The 16787-nt window shown below is 26.1% G+C and overlaps 5 protein-coding genes across 5 annotated transcripts; 2 read left to right on the plus strand and 3 right to left on the minus strand.

The window, feature by feature from the left end:
- Positions 1–2025: 2025 nt before the first annotated feature.
- Positions 2026–2253, plus strand: OCT59_008081 (uncharacterized protein; the record flags this gene model as incomplete). Its single annotated transcript, XM_025326798.2, has 1 exon — positions 2026–2253. One exon carries the CDS (start codon positions 2026–2028, stop codon positions 2251–2253), a length of 228 nt encoding a protein of 75 aa, XP_025174391.2.
- Positions 2254–2952: 699 nt separating this feature from the next.
- On the minus strand, positions 2953–4403 carry OCT59_008082 (uncharacterized protein; the record flags this gene model as incomplete). The annotated part of the gene is made up of 5 exons (XM_066142226.1): positions 2953–3201; positions 3589–3780; positions 3854–4033; positions 4181–4315; positions 4380–4403. 5 exons carry the CDS (start codon positions 4401–4403, stop codon positions 2953–2955), a joined length of 780 nt encoding a protein of 259 aa, XP_065999128.1.
- A 4755-nt stretch (positions 4404–9158) lies between these two features.
- On the plus strand, positions 9159–10918 carry OCT59_008083 (uncharacterized protein; the record flags this gene model as incomplete). The annotated part of the gene is made up of 2 exons (XM_066142227.1): positions 9159–9848; positions 9938–10918. The coding sequence occupies 2 exons, from the start codon at positions 9159–9161 to the stop codon at positions 10916–10918; spliced, it is 1671 nt and encodes a 556-aa protein (XP_065999129.1).
- A 1958-nt stretch (positions 10919–12876) lies between these two features.
- On the minus strand, positions 12877–14950 carry OCT59_008084 (uncharacterized protein; the record flags this gene model as incomplete). The annotated part of the gene is made up of 11 exons (XM_025319205.2): positions 14781–14950; positions 14587–14705; positions 14387–14513; positions 14179–14309; positions 13975–14093; positions 13710–13901; positions 13601–13644; positions 13468–13530; positions 13244–13389; positions 13049–13165; positions 12877–12981 (listed from the first exon to the last, which is right to left on the minus strand). Exons 1-11 carry the CDS (start codon positions 14863–14865, stop codon positions 12877–12879), a joined length of 1248 nt encoding a protein of 415 aa, XP_025174388.1. The 5' UTR covers positions 14866–14950.
- Positions 14951–15075: 125 nt separating this feature from the next.
- OCT59_008085 (uncharacterized protein) lies at positions 15076–16697 on the minus strand (the record flags this gene model as incomplete). Its single annotated transcript, XM_066142229.1, has 8 exons — positions 15076–15425; positions 15493–15639; positions 15719–15822; positions 15901–16027; positions 16108–16130; positions 16397–16450; positions 16546–16593; positions 16673–16697. The coding sequence occupies 8 exons, from the start codon at positions 16695–16697 to the stop codon at positions 15291–15293; spliced, it is 663 nt and encodes a 220-aa protein (XP_065999130.1). The 3' UTR covers positions 15076–15290.
- Between the last annotated feature and the right edge of the window lie 90 nt (positions 16698–16787).

Below are 16787 nucleotides of genomic sequence, written 5' to 3' on the forward strand. Positions count from 1 at the left end.
AGGTGTCCGGACTTGATTTCCGGTGAATATTAAGAATAACAGGCATTATATTTTTGTTTACAATTAACAAGGGACATCATTAATTCATAGAACGTTCCAGAACAAATAGACCAGTCTACACTGTTACATATGACGTTGAGCCAAGTTTGCCTGATGTCATGTGGTAAATGTGAAGACTCTCAATTATTGTGCGTAAAAAATTTTTATTGATACACGCAAATATAAATATAATGGTTCAGGATGCAAGCCCGTTTTTATGCTAACGTTCGCAGACTATCATACACGATTAATTTTTCAAATGATAACCTCTATCCTAGTCCTCTTCTCTTCTGGCTCATCATCCATGCATGACCAATTCTTTAACAACCCAACGATTATACCAAGAATCTTCCTCATGCACTTTCGCTCGTAATGTTTGGTATTCTTCGGAGATCTCATCCAAAGATTCTTCGGCAAATTCGATGCTAAAGGCGCAGTATATGTTGCGCTGCTACGTCATTGAAATTATCATATAATTAGCCGGTAGATCCCATGAAGAAGAATTTATGGTTATCATATGACACAGTATGCTACCTTATCAATTCAGCCCTTACGGCCTTACCATGGTATTGTAAGTATAAATAGACTAACATAGATTCTTTTCACCATTATGGCGTCCCAGGAATCGATCGCATTACTTCTATTGAGTTTGGGCCATAGGGTGGCTCCCTATCTTTTCTCTGAGCCCCCCAGAGAGCCGAACCTTGTTTGATTAAAATACATCAAGATCGTCAATTTTTAATTTATCCTAGTGTATACAGGTTAGAATTGATCATCGACAGAAAAGAATAACGTTTACCTAAGCCTGTTAGTAACAGTCCCAGTTATGATACGGGATAATCCCAGTTAATGGGGACTGCGGGTTAGAATCGCTCTTCGAGATTTATTATCAGAAAAAAATTTAACATATACCATCGATTCTGCTTATTTTGCAGGATTCGGTGAAGTTTGACAGATTACATGATTACTAATCTGCCTTCGTTGCAAAGAAAAAAGCAAAAACTTATGTAATGCGAACGTTTTTAATTTGGTGTCGATCATTTGACCACTTGACGCTAGGGTGAGACGTCGCCTAATTAATCAAAACTATGTCAGCAACATTGATTATATTACTATAACCAGATTTTGTACTATAAAATTTATTAAATAAACTTTTTTATAATAATTTATGAAATAAAACTCAAGACTCTAAAAGTTTCTTGCGAATATTGTGTACATTTTTCAACTTTCTTTTGGTTGAAAACTGTTCTTAATCTCAAAGTAATTACTTTTTTTTTTACAAAGGTTTTAAAAATGATTTGATATAATTGCTTAAAAGAAAATTTGAACTAATAAAGCACCAAATCTCTAAAGTTTTATATGATAAAGAGAAATATTTAACGTAACTTTGTTCTTAAACCATCTATAGACTTGTCATAAAAATTTGAAGGTAAACCCATGTTTTCATCATGCGGTGAAACATTTTAAAATGTGTCAATTGTAATATGATGCTATTCAGGAAAATATTGAAGATAATGATCGTGAAAAAAAAGCAAACATATTATTTGATAATTTATTTGGTCGAAAATAATTTAATTTTACGTTAAAAGTGATCATTTAAAATTTGCTTAAAGACAAATTTAAAAATTTTAAAAAAATTGATCCGTGTAACATGAAAAATCTGATTATATTACGTCATTTATTGCCGGATATTATTAAGTGCGTAATATAAAATTTTTCGTGAAAATGAGAAAAGGACAAACTAACTATTAAACTATTTAACCAACAAATAAACTAAGAAATGTATACGATTGCTTACAGAAGTTTTACGTAAAAAACAGCAAAAAAGAACATGTCAGGTTATTATTAAATCTTATAGCATTTAAGGTTATGATTGAGGAAGCGGATTCACGTTTAATAGGATTTTTTGACATGATGCATGGTGAATGCAATAATACCTAATACACGTTCAGCATACAAAAAAAAATTGTAGCAATTTGTTATATTATGGTGGCACAACGAAATATGTCTGCTAATAAATTTGCATTAAATATTGGATTATTTTTAGATTCAACTGGGTCAACTAATGAATCTATAGATGCAATGCATAAAATTGGAGTATCAGTATGTGCGGGAACAGTTGATTTACATAAAACAAAAATTGCACGAGATCATAAAACTAATATAAAAGAATATTTTCAACAAAATGTAAATATACAGTATATTAACATATAATTTTAATAGTAATTATGATATTAATACTTTGCTTAGCATTCTTTATTAGAGTAATTTTTTATACATACTGTATTGATTTCATTCAATTAAAGAAAAAAGAAGTTCCAATGCTTACTTGGCTTTCAACAGGTCATCATATGACAACATGTATATGTAAACAAATAACTAGCTACCCACAAATTCCCAATTTATAATCCTACGAATATAGATGTATATAATATTAATAATCGTTTAATTCATAAATATTATGGAATCTTTGATAGATCATACACAGCACGTAAATTTGAATGATCGTATTGAATTACTTACAGTACATAGCTATGATAGTGCTATTTAGAAAATAAAGATGAACGATCAATGGAAAATGTACGCCTAGTTGGAATGAAAGAACAACAGTTACATTCAATGCAAGATTACATAAATGCATTAAAGTAATTTTAGAAAGTGGCAACAATACACACCTTTAAAATGGTTATGTAGCCCCAAATTGTTACAGATTGGCCACCAATTATAGTTCAATAAACTCGCGTAGTATGTTTATACCACCTAAAATTTGAAAAGATTGTAACCCACAATATATGGGGACTAAGCTATTTATAAATTATAATTATTTTATTGTATAAAATATTTAATAAAATGTAACTATGTAAGTATAATAATTTCTCCTAACTAGCTACGGGCTACATACATATTGTTTTATTATATTTTACAGTCTAAACATTCATTATCAAGATCCTCTGTAAAAGGATTAAGTAGTCGAGATGTATATATGGCTTGGGGATGAATAGGTGGTTTTCCGTTCTTATTAATACTTCTATATTTTTCTGATTCTTGAAATTGCTTTTTAATTTCATTATCATCTTGTGAACGATATGAATTATAAAATGAAATAATGGTTTTTTCTATTTCAGCAATATTCGGTCTATTGACAGGATTTAAATCCCAACACTTTTTCATCAAATCAATATAAAATCCAGGTGCTTCTGGCTCATTTATTTCAGGTCTAATTCCTTTGCATATATCTAATACTAGAAGATGATCATGTGCACAATTGGAGAAAGGTTGTCTTTCAGTCGCTGTAAAATACATGATCATACCAAAACTATATATATCTGCTGCTTGAGTATAAGGTTTACCTCTTAATACTTCAGGAGCTACATAAGGCATAACTCCATAAATATTTGTTTCATCTATATTACCAATTTCTCCACATAATCCCATATCTGAAATATAATTTGAAGTAAATAAATGTATTTCTTTAAATAATATATTTCCTATGTGAAAATCACGATGAACCATTTGCTTTTGATGAATTTCTTTAAGACCATTAATTACATTATCTAATACTTTCAATTTAATAAACCAATCAAAATATTTTGAATTTTTATTCATCCAATAATTAAAATTTCTACCTTCCGCATATTGAAGAATCATAATATAATCTTTTGTGAGTGGATTTTGAGATATTCCATATACTCCAATAATTTTACCGGAATTATCAAAATTATTAACTGAATATGCTTTAACCTAAAAAAAAAATTTATATATAAATATTATTACATATCATAAAATGTTTTGATGATTAAAATTGTATAATTACCTCATTTAAAAATTCATTGTTGATATTTTGTGAATTATTTAAACACTTTAATGCAACTTTCTTATCTGAATTTCTTATCCACTTATTTTTATCTTTATAATAACGTAATGGGCCATTCTTCCATACTGCTGAATATACTGTAGAAAAACCACCTTGACCTATTTTTTCAATATCACTAAACTGATTATATGGTATCCATTCAAATAAGATATCTTCGTAAAGATTAATTTTTGATTGCATTTCTTGAATCAAATCATCAATTTTTTCATTCCCACTGATCCAATTTGTAAAAATTTTTCTCTGTCCAATAATTCCACTATATTTTACATAACATTCTTTAAAATATTCTTGAGAATATTCATTATAAAGAACTATAATATAACCATCTGTATTTGGTTTTCGAGTTATTCCATATATTTTATCTTTACTCAAAATATCTTTTTTTATTAAATAATTTTTAGCCTATTAATAAAAAAAAAATTATAATTAAAGAGAAGAATTTAAAATTTATAAAGAAAACTCATACCTCATTTAAAAAATCATCAATCATAGTTTGTGAGTAATTAAAGCATTTCAGGGTAACCACTTTATCTGATTCTCTTATATATTTCTTTTCTTTCAAATTATAATATAATGGGCCATCCTTCCATATTGCTGAATATACTGTGGAGAACCAACCTTTGCATATTTCCTCAATATCGTAAAACTGGTTATATGGTATCCATTCCAATGTTATATTATTATAGCTTATTTTTAACTGCGTCTCTTGAATGAAATTATCAATTTCTTTATTTTCGCTGGTCCAATTCACAAAATTTCCTTTTAAGTAAACTATCTGACATGGTTTACACCACTTATATTCTGTCTTTGTATATGTTTTATCACATTTCACACAATACTCGTCAAAATATTTATCGAGAACCATAATATAATCTTTTGTGTCTGGATTTTGAGATATTCCATATATTTTATTTTCATGGCAGTCATTATTTTTTATTAAATATTTTTTAGCCTATTAAATAAAAAAAGTTATTATAATTATTATAATTAAAAAAAAAAAGATTCATTTTATATATAGTTCGTACCTCACTTAAAAATCTGTTAATGTCATTTCGTGAATTGTTTAAACATTTTAAAGCAACTTCTTTACTAGAATTTCTTGTCCAATTCCGTGTCATAATATCATAATGTAATGGACCATCTTTCCATACTGCTGAATATATTGTAGCAGAATCGCTATTTCCTACCCCTTCAATTTTATTAAACTGATTGTATGATATCCATTCAACCACTATATCAGATGAATCATGAATCTGTGATTGCGTTTCATGAATAAAATCATCAATTTCTTCATTTCCACTTGTAAAATTTTTTATATGACATGGTTTACACCAATAGTACATTATATTTGTATATTTTTCACCACATTCTTTACAATATCCATTTTGTAAAACTATGATATATTTATTTGTATTTGGATTTTGTGATAATCCATATATTTTAAGATCTTTATTATTAGTCGAAAATTGTTCGATCTATTGTTATATATGTATTTAAAAATTATTTTATTAAAAATAGATAAAAATAGATAAATAAATAAATAAATCACATACCTTTTTCAGAATTTCATGAATCTCATTTTGTGGATTATCTAAACACTTTAAACCAACTTTAATATTAGGTACTCTTACATATCCTCTTGTGGGCAAATCATAACGTAGTTGGCCATCTTTCCATATTGCTGAATATATTGTAATAATATCATCTTTTCTTATCTCTTTAATATCACCAAAACTATCGTATGGTATCCATTCAAATAATATTTCGCGTCGGTATTTAATTTTTAATTGCTTTTGTCGAATAAACCAATTAATTCTTTTATTTCCACTGGTCCAATTTTTAAAATTTTTTTTAAATAATTATTTTGACACGATTTACATATAAACTCTACTAAAAACCCTGGTACAGAACAAAAAAAACATTTCCTTACAGGTCCCTCATTTATTGTGTTTTTCCGATATGGCATAATATTATTTGAAATTAAAAGAAAAAAAGGTTTTATAATGCAAAAAATCGATGTGCACAATCCTATATATTCTGCGCATAATATGTATAAAGACATTTGATTGGATCAATAAAATCACACAAATTTCATTACTATTACTTTTACTATAAACGGAAATAATTTTTTTTTTTGCTATTACGCGTAAATAAAATGAATCGGTTCTATTTTTTCGAAGAAAGTTCCATTTGTAACACTTTGTTAATAACCTGCAACAAATAAATTATCGCTGTTTTCAAAATGATGTACTCAGTTAAATTTGAATAAAAAAAAAAGAAACCGAAAACCGGACGAAATATGGACAAAAAATGGACGAAACCGGGCGAATATTGATATTCGAATATACAATCACAAATAAACTGCGTACACCATTTAGAGTTTCCATTTGAAAGAAATGTAAATTCGAATATGATTCGAATCTCACATGATATTCAAATCTCGAATCTCTCAAAAAATATCTATTACTCTTTTTTTAATTAATAATTTGACGGAAATATCTAAATAAATTAATTAAAAATTAAAATGCTAGGCGTAAGAACTGTGTTACAATTATTTGTAATAAATAGTATATTCGAATCACATGATATATTCGAATATCACATAACCATGATTTATAAACGAATATACCATTTTGAAAACAGCGATAAATAATTCACCTAAAGAATGGCCGACCATCGAAACTTTTGAAATAAAAGGTTTATGAGATGTATTCCATCCAATATTATACTACATTTTTCTATACCTTCCTCAGTGAGAAGTCACTGAAGTACTTTTTTTCACTTCTATTTACCGTATTTTGCGGGCCACAGTACCCCCCCTATGCACAGTACCCTACAAAAAAGAACTCCCATTTTCTACCGATTTTATTATTTAAAATAATTTAATAAATACCTAGGTATTACTCATGAGTTTTATACATATCTACTAATAATAAAAACTCACACAATGGTGGGGGGTATAAGGTCAAAACCTCTGAAATCTGTATCATACCCGGGGTACTGTGGCCCCCGTTATACGGTACCCGACCTAGAGTTTCGAACAGGATTTATTTTTTAAATCCGAATAAAACCGAATTCCTTCGGTTCAATCCGGATTTAATAAATCCGATTTCCTTATTCTGACTTCTTTCTGATTTAATTGTGTACCGAATCAAATGAAATATGGAAATCATTCAGGTTCATTGGTACTGTACGGTCAGATCAGTCGCTTCTAAAAATAGATTTTATTTGTCACCACCATCACACCCTAATGACCTAATCCATAAGTATCTGTAGTCAAAATCCTATTTGTTACACCTACCTTCTATGGTCACGTGCTGGGCTGGTTGGGACGTGTTTATTAGTAAAATCTATTTTTTGCTAAACTGTACTGATTTGTTCAATACAGGGACGAGAGTCACGAGACGGTATATGTTTAATTTTGCGTGCCCCTTTTTTAAAGTCACATGACTCTGATGATCGTTTTGATCTGATATTTTCGTAATGTAATATTAGGGAGAAATAGTTTCATTTCCTTGTAAATCATTGATCTTGCTGTTTTATCTTATCAGTTAAAAGAACTTCTATTTTACTCTCAAAATTCAAGGGAATAATTATACCAGTCTAAGATTTCCTGTTGACCAGATTTTATTGCTTCCTCAAATAAATAAGACGGCTGAGCAAAAGAAGTCGCTTTCAGTAGAGCCATTGATACGGATGAACACACCCTGTCCTATGATATCAATACGTCATATTCAGTTGAGGTCAAGTGACTCTGATCGGTTCCAAACTCTCGTCAGTTGGCTCTTACTAATTTCCATTTTAATTTTTTCATACTAGGATCTTAGATACCAAAATACACTGTATATAAAAAGTCAGACCCCTGTTATGTATACCTGATCACGAAATTATTAATTAATTTCTGAGTATTGTAAAAATTATGTATAAATTTCAAGCGATTAATTATTTTAATGAAGCTCAAACTGTACTTATCTATTTTGGTAATAATTATTCAACTTTATTATCTCATAAGGGGAAATGTAAGAAAAATTTCATTTTATTTATTTTTTAAAATAGAAAAAAAAAATGTTGATATAGAAAAAAAAAGAAATTTTTAAATTTGGTCTGATATAATGGGTCAATGAAACGATTACATCATCATCTACTACTAGGTTCTTTAAGTTACACAAGTTATTGTATGGAGAATAGAGATATGTAAATGATAGACGGTTACAAATTTCATTAAATTTCATATTCCTAATTTATATAAAAGATTATGATAAACGATAATTTAATTCATTACTTTTTGAATCAAACCGAATATAGAATTTGATCCTAAAAAATATCTGGGGTTAGACCAAAAATGTCCAAAAAAATTGATGATCTAATAGAAGAGATTTGATTTTTTTATTATCTTCAATTTATCTTTAATTTTTAATTTCCCTTAAATGGAGAGAAGAATAACGTTAAATTAAAATTGTATTCCATTTATATATATATAAAAATAAAATCAAATTATTATGTATTTATCATCCTTAATTATTTCAAAATTTTTTTTTTCACTGGTATGTGTTATATAACACGTAAATAATTATTCATTGTGTTAACAATATTCATTTATTCATTTATAAAGGATGATTAAAAAAGAGAATTTCGTTAATTCGTAAGGAAAAAAAAAGAAAAAAAAGAGTATCATTAAATTGTATTCATTTAACCCTTGATACAAGATAAATTCGCCAAGAAAAAAAAAATTGTACCCCTTAAAAGTATTCTCATATTACCTTTGATAAATGACCAATTTTAAATAGTAAAGAGTTAAAAGCATTTTATGGTATTTGAGAACCTGGAGCAATGTTACACATTTATTAAATATCTCAATACTCATGATATTCACATTATAATAAGTTTAATAATTGATCACTTGGAATTTGATAATTTCCTTAATCATCATTTTTCTTTCTGATTTATGGGATTTTCGGTAAAATGTGGATACGATTATCATGTTAATCTTAGAATGAACATTTTTTATGCTTATATCCTAAATGAAAAATTTTTTTACATACTCCCCTTTTAAGCACTTTTTTCGTATAAAAATAACTAATACATATTTCTAAAAACAAAAAAAAAAAAAAGAAAATAATAAAATAATAATAAATTGAACGAAAATATTATTTCGAATCAAAATTGAGAAATAAGGAACGGAGTTTTCTTCCTAATTCTAAAGAGATAATACTTAATTCATTCTACTTACTTACAATATATAAAAATGTTTTCGATAATGGAATTTTTACGTTCCCTTATAGCAATTTTTTTATTGCAATTTGGAATTATTTTATTGGCAAAATTCGTCGTATTACGTAAAAAACAAAACCAGACCAATAAACTACCAAATTTACCACATCCACGTCCATTTCCGTTTATAGGAAATTTGTTACAATTGAGAACTCGACCATTAGAAAAACTTAATAAATGGAGGAAGGAATTTGGTCCAATTTATAGTATAGAATTAGGACAAAGACATTTTATTGTATTAAATAATCATGAAGTAGTAAATGACCTTATAGTAAAATGTGGTTCATTATATTCTTCAAGATATAATTTTCATAATACAAATTCTATTTTGATTAAAAGTAATTTAATCGCTTTAACTCCTTATGGTGATAAATGGAAAAGAGATAGATCTATTGCTTATAGTGCTCTTACTTCTCGTCCTATTAAAGCTTATTATAAATATATTTATAATGATTCAGATATCCTTCTTAAAGATTTAATGATGAAAAATGGTGGTTCTATTTACCCTTTACAACTTATTAAAAAATTTGTTTTATCAAATATGTTGAATATTTTATTTGGTGGTCAATCAGGTCAAGATGTCGACTTTTTTAATGATGTTATGGAAGTCATGGATGATATATCCGAATTTTCTTCTCCTAAAAGTATTATATATGATATTATGGTATGTATTATATAGAAATTGTAATATAATATAATTATTAGTTCCTAATTTTTATATTAATTCTTTTTCTTCTATTTTTTTTTTTAAAGCCCGCTTTAAATTTCGTGTATAAACCAAATACCGATAAAGCAGAAAGATTACATAAAAGAATGGAACAAATCTTTTCTTCAAAATATGATCGATTCTTAAGGGATTATGCTCAAAATAATCAAGATAATAAACTTCCACCAAGTTTTCTTTTACAAATTCAAGATGCGATTGCCGAAAAAGAAAATAATACCATAGAATATCATGAAATCTGGGAAATGTTGATTGGTTTACTTAATGGAGCTATGGAAACTGAAGTAAATACTTTAATGTGGACGTTAGCATGTTTAGCAATTAATCCTGGAGTACAAGAAGAAGCTTTTCAAGAAATAGATGAATTATGTAAAAACAAACCAACTTTTGATGATGAAGCGGATTTACCATATATTAGCGCTATTATTAATGAATCATTAAGATATAGACCTCCTACCCCTTTTGGTTTTGCTCATGTTTCTAACAAAGATGATGAATATAATGGTTGTTTTATACCAAAAAATACTCCTATATTATTAAATTTATTTGCCATAAATCATAATGAAAGAAGATTTATTACCCCTGAAAAATTTCGTCCTTCTCGTTTCTTACAAAATTATTCTACTGGTTCAGTTAAAAGTAAAAGTATTTTATTACCTCAATTTGATTTTGATTCAGGTATTGAAGCTGAAATGCGAAATAAGAGAAATTCATTAAAAGGTTTGTTGAAAAATAATAGTCCTTCATTAACTAATTCTTCTATGCCTATGCATATGAGTTTCGGTGCTGGAAGACGTTATTGTATTGGTCAACATTTGGCTCAAAAACAACTATTCCTTGCTATCGCTTATATTCTATGGGCTTTTGAAATTAAACCAGGTGTTGGTGATGATGGTATAACTCCTTTAAATATTAATATAAATGATGGAAATCTTTCTTTAACTTCTTTCTCTCCTTACCCTTATAAAGTTAGATTTGTATTAAGGAAAGATATTGGTCTTTTAATATAAATTATATATATATATTTTTTTTTCCGGAATTTTTTCTCTTTAGAGTGATTTGGTACTGATTTGGTGCGTAAAAATGGTTGTAATTTTGATTCGAAATTTTAATTTTCTTCAACATTCATTTATTATTATTTTGAAAAAAAAAACAAAAAAAAAAACATTTTTAATGTTTATGCATTCTTTTTTATCACCCCTCCTCCCCTTTAACACTAAAACTTTAATAAACAATAATTCCATTTCCACCCTTCTTTTTGTTTTTACTTATCTGTTATTATATCCCATTTTAATCTAATTTGCTATTTTAATAGAAGGTGATTTAAATAAAAAAAATCAAAAAAAAAATATCACATGAACAAATGCATTATATAATTTATTATTAATAAAACTTTTATATTTAAAACATAAAATATGAAAGAAGAGAAAAAATTTTATTCTCATTAAACAATAAAAGAAAATTCAAACATTATCACATACAGTATCTTAATCATTATTAAAGAAAATATTTATTATATATACTTCTGATATTAAAAGCATATATATAGATTGATTTCTATTAAAAAAAAAATTTTTACTGAAATTTCTGATAAAATTACATTAACAATATTATAAAACTATCAAATATGTTAAATTTATTAATTCAATATTATTATTATTATTAAAAAATTTCATTATTATTATTGATTTTTATCTCATTTTTTTTCATTTTTTTTAAATATTTAATTTCTTAATTTTATTAGATTAATCTAATCCATTATAGAAAAATTCTCAAATATTTTAAAATATTTTAAATATTAAAGATTATTAAATAAGATATTTTTAATTTTAAAATATTTATAAATTAATGAGTTTTAATTGTTAATTATATTATAAAAATACTATATCTTAATAAAAAGAAATTATATTATAAACAAATTATTGTAAACTGAAATTTATATAAAAATAAAATTCATAGTAAAATGTTAATTAAAATAATTAAAATAAATATATTAAATTAAACTTTCTTATAAATTTAAAATTAAACAATTTATATATTATTTAATAATTTTAATTATAAAAAAAATATATATTTTTTTTGTAAAATTAATTATATTTATTAGAATTATATATATATAAATGAAGTTGACATTTCAACTATTTATTAAATAATTGCAAAATTATGGCTATATATAAAGTTATTATTGTAATTGCAAGTTGCAGATTGCAATTAGTAAAGTCTAGTTGTAATATTTATCTCTATATATAAACTAATTCAATAAAAGGATAATTTAAATTAAATTTATACTACTTTATATAAATCATTCTCATTTTTACAATATTTTTTATATTATATTAATCTTAAACTCAAATTTTACTTTTATATAATTTAATTATAACATTTTGGCATTAAAAAAATAAAGTAAAAGGATATGATTACTTCAATATTATATGATAATTATTTTGCATTTAATTATAATATTATGAGTGATTTTTCATTTTTATATTATAATCATTATTTTTACATTCAAAGCTTAATTCAAAATACTTTTGCAATCAATAAATAATAATTTAATTTCAAGGATAAAGATCTGCTAATTTAAAGTTTAAAATAAATCTTATGCAAAAGCTTAAATTATTTTAATTATTGATAGAATATAAGAATAAATTAGATGATTACTTGATTATTCTCAATATATAGAGTCTATAATCAAATGCCAAGCAATAATTATCCAACTAAAAGACTTCTGATGATTTTACAAATGGAAAATTAACTTGAATAAAAAATATATTCTTAAATCCTGATAATTACTGATGAATTTTTAATATTTTATTAGAAAGAAATTCAAACTAATGCAATTTTTTAATAATGTAAAATCAAAAAAAAATGTTTGAATATATTCTTTACTTCAAATTGAAATATAAATTTCGAAGCATAACAAATTAACTTTGATAATCATACCATAAAAAGTAAATTATAAAATAATTCAATTATATTTCAACAAAATATCTTGATACTCTTCTACAAGACTCTTAAATGTTTCCTCCAATTTTTCTATGCGCTCATCTCTATCAATATCTTTTAATATTTCCTATAAGAAAGTCATTAATATATTATCAAAAAATGACAAGATAAAATTTATTATTTATAATACATACCTTATTCCAGTTATATAATCGTTCCTTCACTTGTAATCGATATGCTTTATAAGCAGCAGCATCCGACTTGTTTAATTTTCTCAATAATTCAATTTCCAAACATCGAAGCAATTGTCGCTACAAATTAAAAATTTCAATCAAATTTAATATATATGTATATAATAATTATTTCAAAAAATAATATTAAAATCTAACTTTATTTAATTTGTATTTTCGCCGTAGTGAATCAATAGTCTTCTTGTCAACAGGAGCTGCTAATCCTTCAAATGCTTTTTGTTCCCGCAAATATAATAAATCATTTTTATCACGGATAACTTCAAAAGAATCATTTGGAATTTCAACTATTAGCAATAAAAACAAATTATTAGAAAAATCATAGAAAACAAAATAACAATAATAATAAAAGCAGATTTAATTACCAGCAAGTTCTTTTATTCTTGAATTTGATAAAACATATTTGTATATAGTTTGATAGAGTTTACCTACATAAGAAAACATTTTATTAATTATAACTTTCTTCGGCAAATAAAACTATCCTTATAGTACACTTACTTCCATGGCCTTTTCCTTGAACATGAGGGAAAATTAAAAATTGACTGTAAAATTATGAACTGATTAATTTAAAAACAATAAATAAATTTTTTATATAAAACTTAATTACCTTATCCTCAATCGTATATCTTCTGGTATAACTTTACCTTCATTGACGCGTTCTGAGACTGGTACTTTATTATTAGTTCGGTCGATGTTATTATTAACACACTCTTCACGATTATAAAAGTAATAATTGTACATCGTGCAAAACCCTACAAGACTATATATATATTTATCTCCTATACGCTTCCTTTCAAACCTGCAAAGGTAATAAACATGTGTGTGAAAAATATATTTGATATAACAATACACGTTCATAAAATTAAACATACAAAAGCATAGTTTCCCATTTCTCATCTTCTTCTATGTACGTTCCAGCTTCAATATAAAATAATACTAATATCTGAAATCGTTTATGATATTCCTTAAATCTAGGTGTATTGAATGTCGCCTACATATATAAAGACCATTTTTCTTTAATAAATAAATATAAATATTTACCATCATTTCATCATTTATAAGGTTTAAAGAATTACTCTGTAAATTTCATAAATTATATCTTTTCCTTCTTCAAGACGATATTCTGTTATTTTTTCACCCATTGGTTTAAAACTATACGCATTCTCGTTAACAGTTTGTAGGAAAGTATCAAAATTTGTAATATAATCTTTTCAAAATAGAAATATCATATGTCACAATAATAAATTTAAATAAATGTTATTGAATTAAAATTAATTTTCTTACCATTCGGTATCAATGTCTTAACTTTATCTATAACATTATCTGCTATAGAAGTTGAAGAAACATCAGGAATTTTATCAGAATACCGAACATCGAAGTAGGTAGCAAAACTTCCAGACGAAAATTTGAGCTACAAATAAATATTAAATTCATAAATATATTTATGTTCCTTAATGACAATTTTTTTTTTATGCTTAAAATACCGTAATTTCTAAATTCTTATATCCATAAATTTGTTCTTTATCGCCAAATATTGAATACGTGAACATGGGATATACTTGAGCAGAATCGAATTCCTGATCAGGGTCTGTTGAAGGCTCAACTAAAAAAAACATTACAGATTAAAATATCAGCAGATCTTATTTATCTTTTTTTCAGCAAAACAATATCAACTTACAAAACCATATAGTAAGTGCTTCGTTCGAATTACACAACCACTCCTCTTCTTGAGGTTTAAGCAATTCTTCTACCATTTCAGTCATAACTATTATATTTAAAATAAACAACGCGAATATTGGTCTGACTTCAAATTTTCGATATTTCAAACGCGAACTTTTCGTTCTTGATAAATTTAACTTTGCACGCGTTATACTAAATGTATAATATCGAACACGATCTACGAAACCTAATCGATAATAGAAGCACTAAGTTTGGAAAGAGCTATATGGCGGATATGGCGGAACAGATTCACGTGATTAAAAACATTTACGCAAATGTAACTTTAATATATGTATTAATATTACAAATATGTATTAATATTACACAGTTCATTATAAAATTCCCAGTGAATAACCAATTGCCAAATTAAATTAGCTAACATTAAATATGCAAATCGAAATAATGATCAAGCAATTAAAAGATCAATTTTTACATGTGCTATTATTTATTTATGTATATGCTATTTGCTTTACATAAAATCTTCTTCCAAGTCACAATCATTATCATAATTACTGCGCATGCTTGATTTATCAAAGAACGAATCATAAGACTTCAGTGCTTCCTGCTCTTTCTTTTCCTGCTCTAAACGAAGCTCTTCTTGTTTCTGGATGTAAAATTCAAATAAAATATTAATATTTATTTATATTTGGGAATAGTGATGAACATCTTACTTTAGCAACCATCGCTTCTCTTGCTATCCTCCTTTTTTCTTTTTCAGCTTGCATTTTCTCTTTCTCAAGATCCGGAAATTTTTCTACTCTTGTTTTCTCAAGACGATTCACAATTTTGTTATTTTTTTTAATCTGCAGCGTTTTTACCTAGAATAAAATAGAATGCAAAAATTAACAATTTTCTTCATATTTAATATATTTTTAAGAATTAAAAATAGAGAAATACCATAGCATTATTTTTGAAAGAAACCTCTCCAGTAGCCATACCGTTTGTTTTCAGCAGATTTGACCACGGAGTATATAAAACATCAACGCTCTTTTCTTTGCATCCTATATTAATTAAAAAGGGAATTGTAATTGTAATAATTGAAATTCAATTTATATCCGTTATATATAGTTAAAACGAACCTTTAATACTATTTGCTTTAGTCAATTGACCTAAATCTTCCAAAAGTTTTGGAGAGATATCTTCCCAAGATTGTCCAGGTTGAAGTCTAAGATACGCATGAGCGCTTGAATGTGGATGAACATGGAACTTCAATTTGGTAAAAACCAATTAAAATTAATTATAAAAATTGGAATTTTCAATGCATGTAAAATAATATATATATATACCCTAATAAAAATGAAACAAATATCTTAGTAATTAAATCAAACTGATAAATTTATCATTTTCACGTGTTATATTTAATAGTGAATGCACGCTCTCACAAATTTATTGAACTGAATCAAGTTCGGTCGGATCAGGCTATTTTCTAATCACGATTTTGGAATTTAAATATTCATAGGATCAAGGATTTTCCTTCTAATTATAGATCAGGATAGACCTTCTCATAATTAATCTCATCTAATCCGATCCAAGTGAGATTGCAAGTGCGTACATTATATCAAATATAACAAATACTTAGCAAGTCATACCAAACATCTTCTTCCCACCCATATTTAATCAAATCTTCGTCTAATTAAATAGATATAAAGAAATAAATTAGTTCAACCGTTGAATTAAAAAAAATTTAAAACCACAATTACCACAATTACCACAATTCCACTTACTTTCCTTTTCATCCTTTCCCATGTATATCAAAGCCGGAGGATCAACCTCTAAAAGAAAAAATTCCAGTATGTTGATAAAGTGACGTATAATTAAGACCATATTGAAAAAAATAAATTAGTATTGTACCTTGACTAGTAAAATAATAAACCATTTCTGAATAATGACCTAAAGCTAAGTTAGAGATTATTTCATGCGGGTATTATATAATCGAAAATCAATCAATACGATCGGCATGTTGCAT

The sequence above is a fragment of the Rhizophagus irregularis genome, chromosome 16 (genome assembly GCF_026210795.1).
Source record: "Rhizophagus irregularis chromosome 16, complete sequence".
Lineage (NCBI taxonomy): Eukaryota > Fungi > Glomeromycota > Glomeromycetes > Glomerales > Glomeraceae > Rhizophagus > Rhizophagus irregularis.